This window comes from Cordyceps fumosorosea (assembly GCF_001636725.1).
Source record: "Cordyceps fumosorosea ARSEF 2679 chromosome Unknown scaffold_12, whole genome shotgun sequence".
NCBI classification, from domain to species: Eukaryota; Fungi; Ascomycota; class Sordariomycetes; order Hypocreales; family Cordycipitaceae; genus Cordyceps; species Cordyceps fumosorosea.
This window is the reverse complement of record NW_017387312.1, coordinates 838,550-854,474: the sequence shown is the minus strand read 5'-3', so window position 1 is coordinate 854,474 and position 15,925 is coordinate 838,550. Positions and strand designations below refer to the sequence as shown.

The window sequence follows — 15,925 nt, the reverse complement described above, 5'->3', positions numbered from 1 at the left end:
GCTTGCAGGATGCCTGGGATGGGCATATCGGGGGATGAGGGAGCGCTGTTATCTGACCCTTTGCCCCGTTCGTCATCCCCTCTGTGCTATTGGCATTGCAGGCAGACAGAGAGTCAACCAGCCCGCCGGGCAGCGGATTAATTGATTGCGCAGTGCCGCCCTCGCGCCCCATGTGCAGCATTGCGAGTCCGCTGCCATGCCGTACCCAGTACGTGCTCTGTTCCAAACTTCGACCAGACAGGCCCCTCAAGAGCGGGCCACCAACGCGGAGCGCAGTCTCTGGTTTGCTGAATGCGCAAAACCAAAAACGACGCTAGACCTATCCTTGAATAGGCGGTGGGAATTCGTGGGTTGTCTCCGTATCATGTGCTATCGACTTCTCGATGCTCAAAACTCGCCCAACTCTGGCTCGTTACCACGAATAGCTAGTCCTGTGCGTGCGCCCAGGGCGTGGCGTGTCGAGGTGTCGTCCTATGGCTGCCTCAGGCCTCCACTTTTACGCTCCCTCTGTCTGCAGGCCGCAGCTGCACGTCTCGGCGCGTTGATGCACTCTGTCCATTTTGTCATTGCTCAGCCGCCTTCTCGCTCCTCTCTTCCCCTCCTCCGCAACCTGAATCTACATATGGCCCCCAGTTGCGGATGCGAATTGAGCCGGAGTGTGCGGCACCAATGTACGGTTGTTATGGAGTACCAACAGGACGCAACCAGGCCCTTTCCGCTGACGCGACCTGCACTTCCTTCGGAGCTATGTTTTCGCTCTCCAGCGCCGCCACCCTTTCAGGCGAATGCGGCGAGACAACACTGGACCGGATCAGGAAGCCAGTGAAATTGCGCTGGCCACCTGCCCACTGGCGCCGCCAGGACCCTCCTGTTTGATGCGCGCCAGCGAAAAGCAAAGCTGTGTCGTGTTGACCATCCCCTCGCTGCCTCCCTCTTTCGAAATCCATCCCTCTTTTCCTCCATTTCCTCCTCTCTTTTGTATTGTGCTCGAACCGCCCATCCTAGATGCCACCCGCAGCTTGAGCAACAGCTTTGTGAAACGCCAACACTCACCTCGGCTCAGATGCGCGTCTCCGAACCAAAAAATCGACGGTCCACAGTCCACCCACCGAATTGTTTTCTATTGATTCGCCTTTGTTTGTTTTCGAATGTTGCGACAGCGCAACTTCGACCTCAGTTGCTGGGCGCGCAAGACCGCCACAGGTTACTTAGTTTCGGTACTAATCTTACAGGGGCTGACAGAAGGGGGGGCGTGTTGCTTGGTGTCGTAGCGGGGGTGTTAACAAATGTGCCATGCTAATATGATATTATTATGATAATATCCATGATGACACAGCCCAGCGCCACACTGGCGGCAACTTTACTTCGCTGCCGTCCTTATCCTTCTTCCTTCGCTCTCTCGCTGCCCGCCTACCCCTCTGTCGCCTTTCTTCCCGTCGCAGCCGATGCACACGAACACGACGAGCGCCAGTTGTCCGACATCTTGTTCATCTCATAAGTAGAGATTTTACAGAGCACATACAAAACTCGTATGCAGTCGGATCGAGGCGAATTCCAACACTGCCTATCACGATTGACTCGTACGCCGTCGCTGTTTGTCAACAGCGGTGACCCGCTTGCTCTTGCTCGCAATTGTGCAGCAGTGTTCTCGATCATAACTATGTAGTAAGTCCGAAGTGGCAACTTTAGCAGCTTACAGCCACATCCATTTTGGTTTACAGAAATCGTAGACGAAATCGAATAGTCATTGCCGTCCACCCCAGAGTGAAAGCAAAAAGACCAAAAATGCGGCCGGACGCCAGCAGGGGCACAACAACAGCATGATTCTCACATCACCTACTAAAGCAGTCTCTATCGAGCTCGCGCTTGTCGAACATCTGCTCTTCAGCACGCTTCGTTCTACCAATTCTTTACTGCTTCGAATCCGACCTGTTGTTACATTGTTAAAACGTCCGCACCAGCTCTGTCTGTGGTAGTCGCGAAACGACAATATGAGCCCTCCGGCTGCCGACGCCTTGCTCGCGATCTAGCCCGAACGATCAGATAATCCATGGAACTTCCTTTAAGACGTTTGTAAAGAGGCGTAGACGCCGACCGAAGTCAGCAGCTCGCCAGTCATTCATTGCCTTGTTGGCATTCTCCAGCTTCGTTGCCGAGCCGGCTCTTCACCAACCTCAGCCTCCTAATAGGGAGTAACGATCAGCCTTTCGACCTATCAGTACAAATTTCTCTGCCTTGATGGTAGATCTTGAACCATGATCGCCACAATGCCTTGTCTTTTTGCTGCGCTCCATCGAGCTCGTCTCACGTCTCTAGGATCCCATCCCATGCCCACTGCAACGAGCCACGAAGCGCCTTCTTGCCCAACTCGTGCCTGACTACCTCCCCTACCTTATGCCGACTTTGGTCTCGACCCCTTTGCCATCATTACTCGCTTTCAACCAGAAATACTTGCTCCCCAACAGCTCCTTCTTCATGTCGCAGCATATAGCTCCGGGGCACAATGAAAGAGAATAAAAACAAAAATTACGCCCCCAATGGCCCCAAAGGACAATTGAGCATGAGTTGACGCCGCGCTGTGCAATGCAGGTCTCTCAGACTAGTGCCTCGTCTTCTTGATCTCGAGGCACTGGAACAAGGTAAGTATGAAGAAGAAAAGAGAAAAAGAAGAGGAAAGCAATCAGCGAGGAGGGCAAATATATAGGTGCTATGGGGCCCGTGCGTCTTCTTGCTGCCTGGGGCTGCGATTCTAGGCAACAGGCAGCACCCATTCCAGCCGCATTCTCCCTTGAAGGATCTTGGGGAAGGAGGCAAATAAAGCTATCCCCACTCTGCCCAATCTTCTATTCGACGTATTGTCTGGTGAATCGTTTCACGTAAAAGAAATAAGTTGTATCCTGTAAAATAGCCGCCAAGTGCAACAGCCAGTCCGTCACTGTTAACTTGTTGCATTGCACCATTGGGGGAGGCTGACAAAGTGGGCGGCCTCAGATCCAATAGGAGTGGAGTCTTGGGTCCCATGACGGCACCAGCCCAACAACCAGCCGCTGCGATAAAGGCTTCGTTCATCAAGCTCCCACGTTACTTATCGTCATCGCACTGTATTGCTTATCGACGCAATTTGATTCATTTAGCTCTCCCTTTCGACACTACACATCTCCGTAAACATCCTCTCCATCTCAAGAACGTCTGTTGCTCCGCACCGACCGCTCGCGATGAAGTTCTCCACCGCTCTCGGCCTGCTCAGCGTCTGCCTCGCTCCGGCAACGGCCCTGAGTATCTTGGACGACGACAACAAGATCCCTGGCAAGTCGCCTCTTGAGTTTTGTTCTGGCGACCGCAGCGCCGATCTCATCACTATCGAGAGCGTCGACCTCGACCCCAACCCCCCTAAGGCGTATGTTTTCCCCCTCGCGCTTGGCTAGCTCCCCCTCCTCTCATCGCATGTCCGACGGGATGGAGACATGCCGCCTTCAATGTTAAACCCATGCCGCTCGATGTGCTAACATCTCCCTCAGTGGCCAGGAGCTTCTTATCAAGGCCAGCGGCACCGTCAAGGAAACGATCGAGCAGGGCGCCTACGTCAAGCTTACCGTCAAGTACGGCCTCATCAAGCTCCTGACCCAGACCGCCGACCTCTGCGAGCAGGTTGGAAACGTCGACTTGAAATGCCCCATCGAGAAAGGAGAACAAACCATCGAGAAGACTGTTAAGCTTCCCGTCGAGATTCCTCCTGTGCGTCCGACTACCCTCTCGACCACGGTCCAGTACCCGAATCAATCGCTAACTTGTACCAGGGCAAATACACCGTCCTCGCCGACGTCTACAACGCCGACGATACCCCCATCACTTGCCTGACTGCTACCGTCACATTTGCGCTTGGTGGACTGGGGTTCCTCAACAGCGAGCTGTAACTCGACTGCTACGTTAGATTAATGTGCCTCATGCTAGCGAAGTCTGTTTGCATCAGCCTACTACCCTGGACTTTCTTTCTCGAGTTTTGTTTACCTTGCCATATCTTTGCGCTCTGCCCATAGTCATAGTTTCAGTTATACGATTAAAATCCTCTTCATCGGCGTTCTTGAACATACAAGGTTAAACATTTCACCATGTTAGAACGTCCGGAAGCCTGCGCGTGGTGTTGAATGATTATATTGTATGTCTTGTCGTATAGCTAGGAAACCACATCGCAGCAAGAGCGGACCCGGTGTATGTCTACTCCCCAAAGAGACGACGCACACGTCTCAATACGCTATCCTTCTCTGGGTCGTATGGGTGGTCTTTGCTAGGAATCTCAAGAATTGTTGGAAAAGCCGCGGTGTAGGTATCGATGCGATGACGTATACGGTCGGCAATCTACCAGGCCAGGATTAGCAACCCCTTCCACGGAGATGAATACAGGCATGTGACCATACATGTTGGTTGATCAAAACAATGCCAACATCCTTACGCTCCTCGGTAAATCGTTCGAAGGCGGATTCGATGGCTTGCGTATCGGTCTTGTTGTCGACAACTAGGAAGTTCTTCTGGCCGTCGCCACCGGTGGTGACATGCTGTCACACGGTTAGCTGTCATGGCCATTATAAAATCATTGGCTTGATTGCGACTCACCCCGATGCCAGCGAGAAGCAACCCTGTAACAGAGTCCTGCCGACCGTTAGCTACCGTTGCTCCGTGTGTTCTGCCCAAACAGCGCAACACCGGCGGCATACCTCATCGCCAATTACGGCGAGAAACTGGCGGTCCTTGAAGTCTGCATGTGATGCCATGTTCGACAGCTAACGCACAACGAATCTTGAAAAGAGACCTAGACGTTGAAGGCAGAGGTGATGTCGTTGCCTCTGGTCTCCATGGCTGCAGCCCACCACCAGCAGCCTCAGAGCCACCAGCCACAGCGCCCCACTAGGTAGACTTGAAGCCAACCCGGGAATGGGATGCCGCTTTATTAGCTGGTCAGGGAGGGTGCCTTGTCCCGCAGAACACCATAACTGATTAAAGCGGCGCCGCATTGTGGTACCTGACAACCAGGTAGGTAGCTCACAAACAAAACAATCCGAGAGAGCTCCTCCAACCAAGCATCAACCTCGACAGAGGATTGTCTCTAAACCCGCCTGGTCGCCGGTATTTGGCCGTTGGATTTTCCAGATTCATTTGATCCCCATTCCGATTTTTTTGGAAGACGCCACCGAGCCCGCGCGCACAACAGCAGCGATGCCTCGACTCGTGCGCCGCAAACCGCTTCTTCAGCGCATCTCGGCCGTGCTGAACCCGATGGATTCCTTGCTCTGGTTGTCGGAAGAGCTGGAGACGCGCGACTGGGACTCTGAGAACGCGGGTACGCAGCTCGGCCTTGGGCTGAATTTTGTCTTTCTCCTCGCGCGCGCAAACTCGGGCTCGGCGCAACCGGCGGACGACGTTTTTGGCGGCGAGGACAAGTCACTATGGCTGTCGCTGGTGGTATGGGCCCAACTACGGAAAATTCCTGCATCGTAAAGGCTGACATGATGGATAGGTCAACACTTTAGTTTGGGGTCTGGGTGTTTTTGCAGTCACGAATGGCGTGTACACTCTAACGCGGACTCGCAAGTATAGGATGTTCGAGGCCAACATTGATGTGCAGCCCGGTACGCCCTCGGCTCGCAGAGTTCAGGTGCAGGGCTCACCGGCTTCTTCTTCGCCTCTTCGATTTTTGACTAGCATGATTACTCCCGACACGCCAGAGAGCAGGGCCCATCCCGACAAGAAACGAGACGTGTGGGAGCTAGCGGTCTGGGATCCCCTACCAATCTCGCTGCGCTTGTTTTGCTTGTTCGGGCCAGCGCACGTATTGGTGTATATCATGTTTCTTCCTCTTGCTTCGCTGGATCCCCGCCCCAGCATTACGGTCTTCAACACTCTGGTTCTTCAGGCTATCTTATCCGCGCAGTTGTTGCTCTTCTGCTCCAAGTTCGCGCAGCAGGGCAAGGATAACTCCATTATCCAGAAGGAAGTCATGCACGAGTACGATACGAAGTTTGTCCACCCATTGATGCATCCAATTGTCCGCGATGTCGGTGTTCAGGTATCCACGGACGCTGGCTCGAGTATGGAGGATCTTGTCGATACTGGCACGCCAACCACGCTGATCCGACGCTCCTTCAAGACGCATAAGAATCCACACATTGACGAAGAAGAGTCTGCGCCACTTCGCCCCAGCGCTGTTAAGCCGAATCTCTTCACACCATCCGGCCGTCGATCGGACTCATTCAGTCCAATGCCGACTATTCGCAGCTCAGGTCTGCGCAGTAGCATGCCGACCCCAGGTCTCCTGCCCTCCTCTGTCTCGACTAATACCTTGAATATGCCATTTTCCTCTACGCTATCTGGAGCCCCAACACACGAAAATTCTCCGTTAAGGCACGCACACAGCCTAAACAATCTAAACAGCCCTTTCCAGCCACAATCACCCCGCACGTCCAGAGAAATGGCGGCGTATGAACAAAGACTACGACCGAGCAGTCCGCTGAAGCACTCAGAAAGCCGAAAGTCACTCAGTGCAACAGCATCGGATATTCGCAGTACGGGGAGATACTCATATCAAGAAAATCAGCGGCCAAGATGGTAGCGTCATTTACTTTTTTTTTTGTAATCATTGAGACATACAAATCACTGCCTTGTACTTAATGACCTATTGTGCTTTCGGAATCAACCCTTTCGCCGGTGCCTATGTGATTTTCGGGCGTTGCCGGTCCAACAAAGAAGCCATGGTGTTCGCCTGCCTTACGATAAACTTGGCAAGTTCGATGAACATCCGCATCGCGTATAACTGTGGCTACTCAACTACTCGCGTGCATAATATAAGAATAGCCGTAAAAGTATTTTCAAATCCGCATCATTGCACACTTGGCTCACGGGCCATGTGATTCACTCCTTTAGTACGACTCCCACAGCTCCAGTTACTGGCTGACTGTCTCTCTGCCTGCCGGTCCTGTCAACTGCCCCAGCTACAAACACTTACTACTTGCTGCCACCATGCCGCACTTTTTGGGTCCCAAGATGTCACCATCCGCACAAATCGCATTGAAAAAGCACCAGACGCACCCAGACGGAGAATCCGCGAGTCACGAAGAGAAGAGGCGTACCGCATCCTAGGGCGGATGGGCTCGCCACATATTTCCTAGCAAACGACTCGAACGAGGTGGCACTCTACGAACCAAAGGCTTTTGGGAAGCATCTGACTCGAGCCGCAACCCAGCAGCACCTCGGCGCGAAAGATCTACCGTTGCGGGAGGCTCGTACGAGGGGAGTGTGCATTCCGATACAATCGTCCGATGGAATACGGCAAGAGACCTCCCCAGTAGAAAGACTGCCGTCAAAACGATGCCAGATATGCCGCGCGGGAAGCATGATGTGCGCTTCAATCTGCCAGAGATGGTATTTAGCCATGACACTGGCAGCACAGAATGGTTGTCCGAGAAGAATGATACTCAAGGGACATCCGTTGACGAGTCTCGCCGAGCCCGAGACTACATGCTCACCCCTCGAGCAGACTCCGTTGCTACTCATGTTTTGGACAGCAATCTCGCGAGAGCAGACCATGTGCTTCGACTGCGAAAACAAGCACGTCAAGAACGAAGAGCTTTGAAAGAAAGCGGCGATTATCTCGGAGTCCAGGGTGTCAACCCCGAGACGGGCCGCATGGACGTTGAGACCCCAACAGATAGCGAGGGGAGCCAGCTAAGCCCAGTACCACCAATTGAGGAGCAGGTGCGACCGAAACGCATGATTGTTACTTTTGATGAGAAGGTGACTGAAAAGGAAAAGAAAAAGATGTTACTCAAGGCCCGCGAAGCAGAGCTCCGCCGCATGGAAAAGAGTAAGAAGGAGGCTGAAGAGTTGGCTAATCAGCTCATGTGGCGGCGGCACACGAAGGAATGGTCGATTGTCAAGGACCCGGGGGTTGACAGTTTGCCGCGGAAGCAAACTGCAATGTTGGCTGGTTTGTACTACTTCCCGATCTGAACCAACAGTTACTAAAAGCCATGCGCAGAAGAATCGACGAGCCCTCGAGCTGGAGAGAATAGGCGCCAAACTGAAACAAATCTTATCGATTTAGATGATTCACAGAGAGAAGTCGGCTCTTACGAAAGTCAAGATTCGAATAGCCAGAACGACCAAGAATCATGTGGCACTGTTATGCGCACCCCGCATCAACGAAGTTTAGCAGACGTTTCCCGTGCAGCATTAGAATTGTTCGATAATGGGATAAGTTTCGACCATTCTGCTCGGTCCAAAAAAGCTGATCAGGATCCGTCTTCACAGTACGAGTCTTCTGGAGGAGTTTCGCCAACGACCAAAGCCTCGCCGAGCCCAGGGCACATTGCAAACTCGAAATCGCAGCCTTTTTTAGGAAATTGCAGCAACAATTCGGAAGAACAGACAAACAAAACTGGTCACCGGACCGCCACTCGCAAAGCTTTTCGCGAGGTAACCAATTCTCTGCGAGCAACAAAGAGTCTAAGCAATATTCTCATGGCCAATACGCAGACCCGCATACAGACCATGGCAAAAAAGCATTTGTTGAGAAGAGAAAACACCAGCTCTTCGATAAAACCACATATCGTCGGCGCCTGGGTCGAGAATCTCGATCAGAACACAGATCAAGCCAACACCATACCCCCAAGCCTTCCCATCATCAAGCTCCAGGAGCCTCTCCGGATGATGGACGAGACGGGATGCGACTCGACAACCGGAGGGATACTTCAGGACTTGGGAATTTTGAGAGATGGGATTCTGGATTTAGACCTGACAGAGAACGGCAAAGAGAACGAGGAAGTTTATCCGCTAGGCGAAAGAATCGCGAACGAAGCAGCGAGCAGCATGAGAGGAGTAATAGCAAGGGACGGATCTGTCTACACACACACCACCATCACTACTGGCTCTATGCGAGTAAAGGCCAAGCCATTGGAGGATTTCAACAGGTTAGTAGCGAAAAAGTCGGGGACACCAACAGGATCCTGCCCAGAGAAGAAGTCGAGCGTTTCACCGAAGGCCGAGGGCACGCGAGGAACTACACCGAGCGATACCACTTGCCCAGCCCCAACGACTTCCGCCCAAGACGCGCAACCGTATGTTTTGAAAACAACAAGGGCCGCGAATCGCCTACAGTTGCGCCAGAAAAAAGGCGACAGTTCGACTCAAGAGCCGACGACCCCAAACAGCCACAGTCAGGCAGAGTTGGAGCATGCGCCAAAGACGATGCTAAAATTAGCCTCCACAGAAGAGCGGAAGAAGAAGAAGAAGAAGAAGAAAAAGGAGGAGGTAGCTGTGGCGGATTGTGCGTCAGCGGAGAGAGAGACGAAGCGCAATCACTGCGATGGATGCAGCGAATGCCTCCAAGTAGGTCTTTGGTTGATGGAGACGGATTATGAAACATTACTGACGGCTGTTCAGATTCCAGGAAACTTTCCAGCGCACCTCATCGAAGACGACGCCATCGCGCCTCGTTCCGCTAACGGCTACGGGGAGTTGGTCACTCAAACGGCGGAGCTAGGTGCCGTTTTTGATTGCACTCTCGGTCCGTTTATCGCAGTGTTAGAGATGTACTGCAAAATCGTCTGGCCAGTTTTTGACCCTTACTCTTCGCTTTGGGAGAGAAATGACAATAAACAAACGACGATCTTGGATGTTTTAGTTTTAGTTTTGGCAGTACCTGGTGGGATAGTTATCCTAGCGATGGCTATATGGGGGCTTCGTGTGCTGACGGTGGTGGGAGGTTGTCTGCTTAATGCAGGTAGGGCACTTGTGAGCAACACATCGGCACTCTTTCCATGGTGAAATGAGAAGGTAGGTAAATGAGAAGTGGACGTGATGATGGTAAGCCTGCATTGAGCGGGGCGGGCGGATGAGGAGAAGGTAAATTGGGAAAGGGAAGCGATGCGGTGTAGGAGTTACGAGATAAATATACTTAGACAGGAATTCACTACTTTATGAATATGTTGATTTCTTAATCCTCCGTACTCTGGTGTGAGGTGTTGTGTCTGATGACGTAGATTGATGGCGGGGTGCATGTTGCATGCAGCTCGATCAGTCCGACGGGTTGACACTGCAGGCTGACTCTAATGTGTATGGTCATTTTGGGCAATTGTAAGAGGCTGGAACACTAGATTTCGTAGCAGTGCGCATGGAACACATTTTTTATGGCTGGGTAATACGACCTCGAGGTCGTTTGGTAGAACCGGAGTAACGGAGTGACGCCAGTGCAGGCAGCGAGGACATTTTAGAGGTACAGCTTAACGAGGGGTCAGACTCGTACAGCAGCTAGACCTGGTGTTGTGTCTCGTTGGAGAAGTACAGGTTGGTTGCACAGAACTTGAAATATTTCTCATCGCAACCATTAATCTGACCAATATTTTGCAATATTCGGTCCATGCTCTTGCGAGCAGGTGAATGGAGCGAGCATCGGGGCCGAGCAATTCTCGTACCCCCCATCGCCCTGCAGTTATAGTGGGTGTTACAGGGAGGGTACAAGTAAGTCGAGGTGCCCAGCCAGCCAATGCCAACGGCGCATTAGCAATCCACCAGCCCAAACGCGGCCCCCGCGATCACAAGCCCGCAGGGAACAATTTCAGCGCCGGTTCGGAGCGCCTACTGTGCTGCTGGGCAGGCTCTCCGATGATCGGAGCCGCCGAGGCCGGCGCTGCGAATACCTTCTTCGCCTAGCCCTTGTTATTGCGTGGCAACGGGGTTTCATAAAAGAGCTCTGGAGCCCTCTTTTCCAATCCTCTTTTAAATTCTTCATTTGTCTTTACGCTTTTTGCTTCCTGCCACTGCTAATTGTCGTGGCTGATCGCTTGGCTTTTAGCTTCTTCTTCACCACCACCAACACCCATACATCTCCCTTCCTCCAATCGCGTTCCATTCACATACGCTCTCAAGCCTCCTCTTACACTAAAATTTCACCACCTTGGCTAGATACCTTGGCGGTCCCCGACATCATCAACCCCACCAAAACTCACATCCTCTTTCCTCCATCTTCCTCTTCCTCCGCAACGTCTCTGCGCACTACTTCTTTTTTCCGCGTTTTCTCCCTCATTCTCTCTGTCTTCAACTCACACAACCACAATGCCTGAATCCGTGTCAAAACCGCAAACTCTCTACGATAAGGTGCTCTCCAAGCACATTGTCGATGAGAAGCTCGATGGAACTCTCCTGCTCTACATCGGTACGTCTTGGCCCCCGGCCCGTTTGGCTGGTAGCTTATTCTTCTGTTCTAAGCTAACCACTCCCCCACCAGATCGCCATTTGGTCCACGAAGTCACCTCTCCCGTACGCCATTTCTCTTCCGCGAAGATACTTTTTCTCTTCTAGTTGCCGTCGACGATCAGATTCAAGCTAATAAAAAAATCAGCAAGCTTTTGAGGGTCTCAAGAATGCCGGCCGCAGCGTCCGCAGACCAGACTGCACCCTCGCCACCACCGACCATGTAAGTCGAACTCGACCGCTTGTAGCATACTACGATATCTTCTTCTTCTCTTCTGCACCAGACACACTAACCATAGCTCCTCTTTTGCGCAGAATGTCCCGACCACGTCCCGCAAAGGCATGAAGGACATTGCCACCTTCATCGAGGAAGACGACTCCCGGACACAATGCGTCACCCTCGAGGAGAACGTCAAGGATTTCGGCCTGACTTATTTTGGCCTCGGCGACAAGCGCCAGGGCATCGTGCACGTCATCGGTCCGGAGCAGGGCTTCACCCTACCTGGCACGACCCTGGTGTGCGGCGACTCGCACACGTCGACGCACGGCGCCTTTGGTTCGCTCGCCTTCGGCATCGGCACCAGCGAGGTCGAGCACGTCCTGGCGACGCAGTGTCTCATCACTAAGCGTAGTAAGAACATGCGCATCCAGGTCGACGGCGAACTCGCACCCGGCGTCAGCTCCAAGGACGTCGTCCTCCACGCCATCGGCAAGATCGGCACCGCCGGCGGCACCGGCGCCGTCATTGAGTTCTGCGGCTCCGTTATCCGCGCCCTCAGCATGGAGGCCCGCATGTCCATCTGCAACATGTCCATCGAGGGCGGCGCGCGCGCCGGCATGGTCGCCCCCGACGACGTCACCTTCGAGTACCTCAAGGGCCGCCCCCTCGCGCCGCGCTACGACTCGGAAGAGTGGCACCGCGCCGTCGCTTACTGGCGCGCGCTGCAGTCGGACCCCGGCGCGCAGTACGACATTGACGTCTTCATTGACGGCAAGGACATTGTGCCCACCATCACCTGGGGCACCAGCCCCGAGGATGTCATTCCCATCACCGGCGTCGTGCCGGACCCCGAGACGTTCGCGACCGAGTCCAAGCGCGCCGCCGGCCGGCGCATGCTCGAGTACATGGGCCTCACCGCCGGCACCCCGCTCGAAGAGATCCCCGTCGACAAGGTCTTCATTGGCTCGTGCACCAACTCGCGCATCGAGGACATGCGCGCGGCCGCCGCCGTCGTCCGCGGCCGCCACATCGCGCCCAACGTCAAGCGCGCCATGGTCGTCCCCGGCTCCGGGCTCGTCAAGAAGCAGGCCGAGGACGAGGGCATCGACCAGGTCTTCCTCGACGCCGGTTTCGAGTGGCGCGAGGCCGGCTGCAGCATGTGCCTCGGCATGAACCCAGACATCCTCAGCCCCAAGGAGCGCTGCGCCAGCACGTCCAACCGCAACTTTGAGGGCCGCCAGGGCGCCGGCGGCCGCACCCACCTCATGTCCCCCGTCATGGCCGCCGCCGCCGGGATCGTCGGCAAGCTCACCGACGTGCGCAAGCTCACTGACTACACCACCAGCCCTCACGCCGCGGCCAGCCAGCCGCCCGCCACCGCCGGAGCCGTCGGCAAGCCCCATCCCGACGAGCGCATCGCCGACGACGCCGCGGAGCGCGAGGCCCTCGCCGACCAGCCCGAGGATAACCTGCCCCACACCAACACCGAGGCGGCTGCCGCTGCCGCCGCCACCAGCACCGATGGTGCCGGCGCCGGCGCCGGCCTCGCCAAGTTCCTGACCCTCAAGGGCATCGCGGCACCCCTCGACATGGCCAACGTCGACACCGATGCGCTCATCCCCAAGCAGTTCCTCAAGACCATCAAGCGGACCGGCCTCGGCAGCGCGCTCTTCAACGCGCTGCGCTACAACGAGGACGGCTCCGAGAACCCGGCCTTTGTGCTGAACCGGGAGCCCTACCGCGCCGCCAAGATCCTCGTGTGCACCGGGGAAAACTTTGGCTGCGGCTCCTCACGCGAGCACGCCCCCTGGGCGCTGCTCGACTTTGGCATCAAGGCCGTCGTCGCGCCGTCCTTTGCCGACATCTTCTTCAACAACATGTTCAAGAACGGGATGCTGCCGATCGCGGTGCCCGTGCAGGCGGACCTCGACGCCGTAGCGGCCGAGGCCCGCGCCGGGCGCGAGGTCGAGGTCGACCTGCCCAATCAGGTGCTGCGCACCGCCGCCGGCGACGCCATCTGCCGCTTCGACGTGGAGGAGTTCCGCAAGCACTGCCTAGTCAACGGCCTCGACGACATTGGTCTCACCATGCAGATGGAGGACAAGATTGCGGCGTTTGAGCGCCGCATGACGGAGGTGACGCCCTGGCTGGACGGATCCGCGTACCTGCGCCGCAAGGGCCAGGGCGGCAAGCTGGCGGCCAAGGCGGTGCCGGTGACCAAGACGAACCGCGGCGAGCCCATCAGCGAGCCCCTCGATTGGTGACGAAAGCAGGAAAGGAAAAAAAAAACCAAGATCAAAAGACCAAAAAAAGAGAGCAGCGGGTGGTGGGCGAAAAAGATGGTGCGGACCATGTCATTGGGAAGGAGTTGAATGATTTTTGATATTTTCCTTTTTCTTTATATAAGCTGAGTCTTTTGAACGTACTCAAGCTGCAGCGAGGTCTCTCGTAAGGATAAGAACAAATGATAATTCCATATTTGTTGAGCACCCAGCTTTTCTGGTAGGCCGTCCTTGTACTGAATGTAATGTTTGCGCAACACAGCTACAGGACGAGCTTGTGAGTGCCAATATGCACACATGCTATGTTGATGATGATTCTGAGATTGGTGCACTGTGTCTCAAACCCACTCTGATCAGGTATGAGATGGGTTCAAGTAGAATGTCGTAAAATCAGCTATGCGGCCGAATCGCTTCTAGTGTGAATATCAAACCTCTCTCGCCTCGGTATCATCACGAATATCCTCCCTGCTTTTCTATTCATACAAGCTCGTGGTACAACACTCGATCAAGGGGATAGTTTAATTCCACCAAAAACTCACACTGAAGCTGACGCTCAAGCTCCGCACAAAATGCCACCACCCCATGGGAATAAGCAGTGTATCGCCGGGCTGAAGGATGCACTCAAAGAACTCAACGCCCTTGAGGCTATCTCTTATCTCACGTAATTGCTCTTCAGCTTCCTCGTTGCTGTCATCAACAGCTCCGGCCCAGCCCTCGACCGCGAGCAAGTCGATGCTGCTCGTGTTACTCATGTCGATGCCGCCGTCAGAGGTCGCCATTGGCCGCATTGCTTTCGATGCCTGGGGAGGGTACAACCTCACGTACTTTGTGCCCACGACTTGGCAAAAGAGGTTGTGGTACGGATCTGTATGGAGAGGTGAGTTGGTGCCGGCCGGGCCGAACCAGGCATTGAGCCGCGGCATGTCGAGCTTTGGCTGCTTTTCGTATCCGGTGATTGGGTCGAGGGCGGGAACCTGAGCCCAGCAAAAGTCCGGGACTAGGATGTCATTGCGAAGTTCAGGTATTTGTTGAAAGAGATCATGTTGCGCAAGATAGCCAGTCTGTGCCGCGGAGGGAGGGCGACTATCCGCAAGGCCAGAGGCGGCGCTCGCAACACCAGTAACAGTCAAGGTGCTGTCAATGAAGCGGGTGACAAACTCTTTGAATGGCATGAGCTCCTGGCCCCACGAATCATCGACATAACTACGTCCGATTTCTACAGGTACCAGCCTTCGCCCGCCCAAGGTCAAATGGAAGAGATACTGCGGCCGACACCACTTCAGAAGTGCAGGCCATCCGCCTCCCGTCAAGTCCGTAAATACAACCGGCTTGGGTCCTATCGCACCTGTTTCCAAGGCATTGAATAGACCGTGGCTCATATACATCTCGAACCGAGCAAGGTCCCAGCCATGGTGTCTCTCACACGGACTTGTCAGTCGGGGACGACCGTAGGGCTCTTCGAAGGAGAATTCCGCTTGAGAGACTTGCAACGGGAATTGCGTGCAGAATTCAGCAATCAGCTCCATGGCCTTGTCTATCCATGTCTTGCCAAGGATGCGCCCTGCTCCGCCGCTTATGATGAGGGCGCGATCGAGCCGCGCGACGACTTCGTCCAGCGCCTTCAGGAAAGCCTGTCGTTGGTGCTCTTTTGACCTCTGTTCCTCCAGAGGCCTGATGATAGCCAGAAAGGCGCTGAGGATCTGCACGTCAGAGTAGATTTGTCGCCAGTGGACGGGCACCGCGTCAAGCGGATAAGCGTAGAGTCGAGCGTGGCTGCCAACCTCAACGTCGTGTAAGCGTTGTGACAGAACATGATAATACATCTTCGGAGGCGAATTGTAGAATTCAAAAAAAGCCTGTGTGTCGGTCGTCAAAGAATTGTGCATTTTCAACAGCCAACGTGCTTGGTATTTGAGCATGACCTCCATGGCTCGGGCCTCGAGGTCTCGCATCTGGTCGTTGAATGGCCGACCATCCACGTTGAATTGTGCGTCGCTTGCCTCCGGCAGCCATTTTATACTCGATTGAAAGTGGTATATAAGTCGTCCAAAGGGATAGCAAATGAATGGAGCACTGGTCATGATGACATCTGCGTAGTGTTTGTCGCTTGGTTACTTGAAAAAATGATGAGTTGAAGAGATGAAGTTGTCAAGTGACAGCTTCTCCACAAGGTATTGCGAGA

At 54.3% G+C, this 15,925-nt stretch overlaps 5 protein-coding genes across 5 annotated transcripts; 3 read left to right on the top strand and 2 right to left on the bottom strand.

Annotated features, from left to right (window-relative positions):
- Positions 1-3,215: 3,215 nt before the first annotated feature.
- On the top strand, positions 3,216-3,914 carry ISF_05374 (phosphatidylglycerol / phosphatidylinositol transfer protein; the record flags this gene model as incomplete). The annotated part of the gene is made up of 3 exons (XM_018848979.1): positions 3,216-3,397; positions 3,519-3,735; positions 3,798-3,914. 3 exons carry the CDS (start codon positions 3,216-3,218, stop codon positions 3,912-3,914), a joined length of 516 nt encoding a protein of 171 aa, XP_018704115.1.
- Positions 3,915-4,215: 301 nt separating this feature from the next.
- Positions 4,216-4,769, bottom strand: ISF_05373 (vacuolar ATP synthase subunit F; the record flags this gene model as incomplete). Its single annotated transcript, XM_018848978.1, has 4 exons — positions 4,216-4,356; positions 4,416-4,553; positions 4,612-4,647; positions 4,713-4,769. The coding sequence occupies 4 exons, from the start codon at positions 4,767-4,769 to the stop codon at positions 4,216-4,218; spliced, it is 372 nt and encodes a 123-aa protein (XP_018704114.1).
- A 442-nt stretch (positions 4,770-5,211) lies between these two features.
- ISF_05372 (hypothetical protein) lies at positions 5,212-8,001 on the top strand (the record flags this gene model as incomplete). Its single annotated transcript, XM_018848977.1, has 3 exons — positions 5,212-5,457; positions 5,513-6,275; positions 7,529-8,001. The coding sequence occupies 3 exons, from the start codon at positions 5,212-5,214 to the stop codon at positions 7,999-8,001; spliced, it is 1,482 nt and encodes a 493-aa protein (XP_018704113.1).
- Positions 8,002-11,103: 3,102 nt separating this feature from the next.
- Positions 11,104-13,725, top strand: ISF_05371 (3-isopropylmalate dehydratase; the record flags this gene model as incomplete). The annotated part of the gene is made up of 4 exons (XM_018848976.1): positions 11,104-11,203; positions 11,276-11,307; positions 11,390-11,464; positions 11,557-13,725. 4 exons carry the CDS (start codon positions 11,104-11,106, stop codon positions 13,723-13,725), a joined length of 2,376 nt encoding a protein of 791 aa, XP_018704112.1.
- A 536-nt stretch (positions 13,726-14,261) lies between these two features.
- Positions 14,262-15,566, bottom strand: ISF_05370 (jumonji domain containing 5; the record flags this gene model as incomplete). Its single annotated transcript, XM_018848975.1, has 1 exon — positions 14,262-15,566. The coding sequence occupies one exon, from the start codon at positions 15,564-15,566 to the stop codon at positions 14,262-14,264; it is 1,305 nt and encodes a 434-aa protein (XP_018704111.1).
- Between the last annotated feature and the right edge of the window lie 359 nt (positions 15,567-15,925).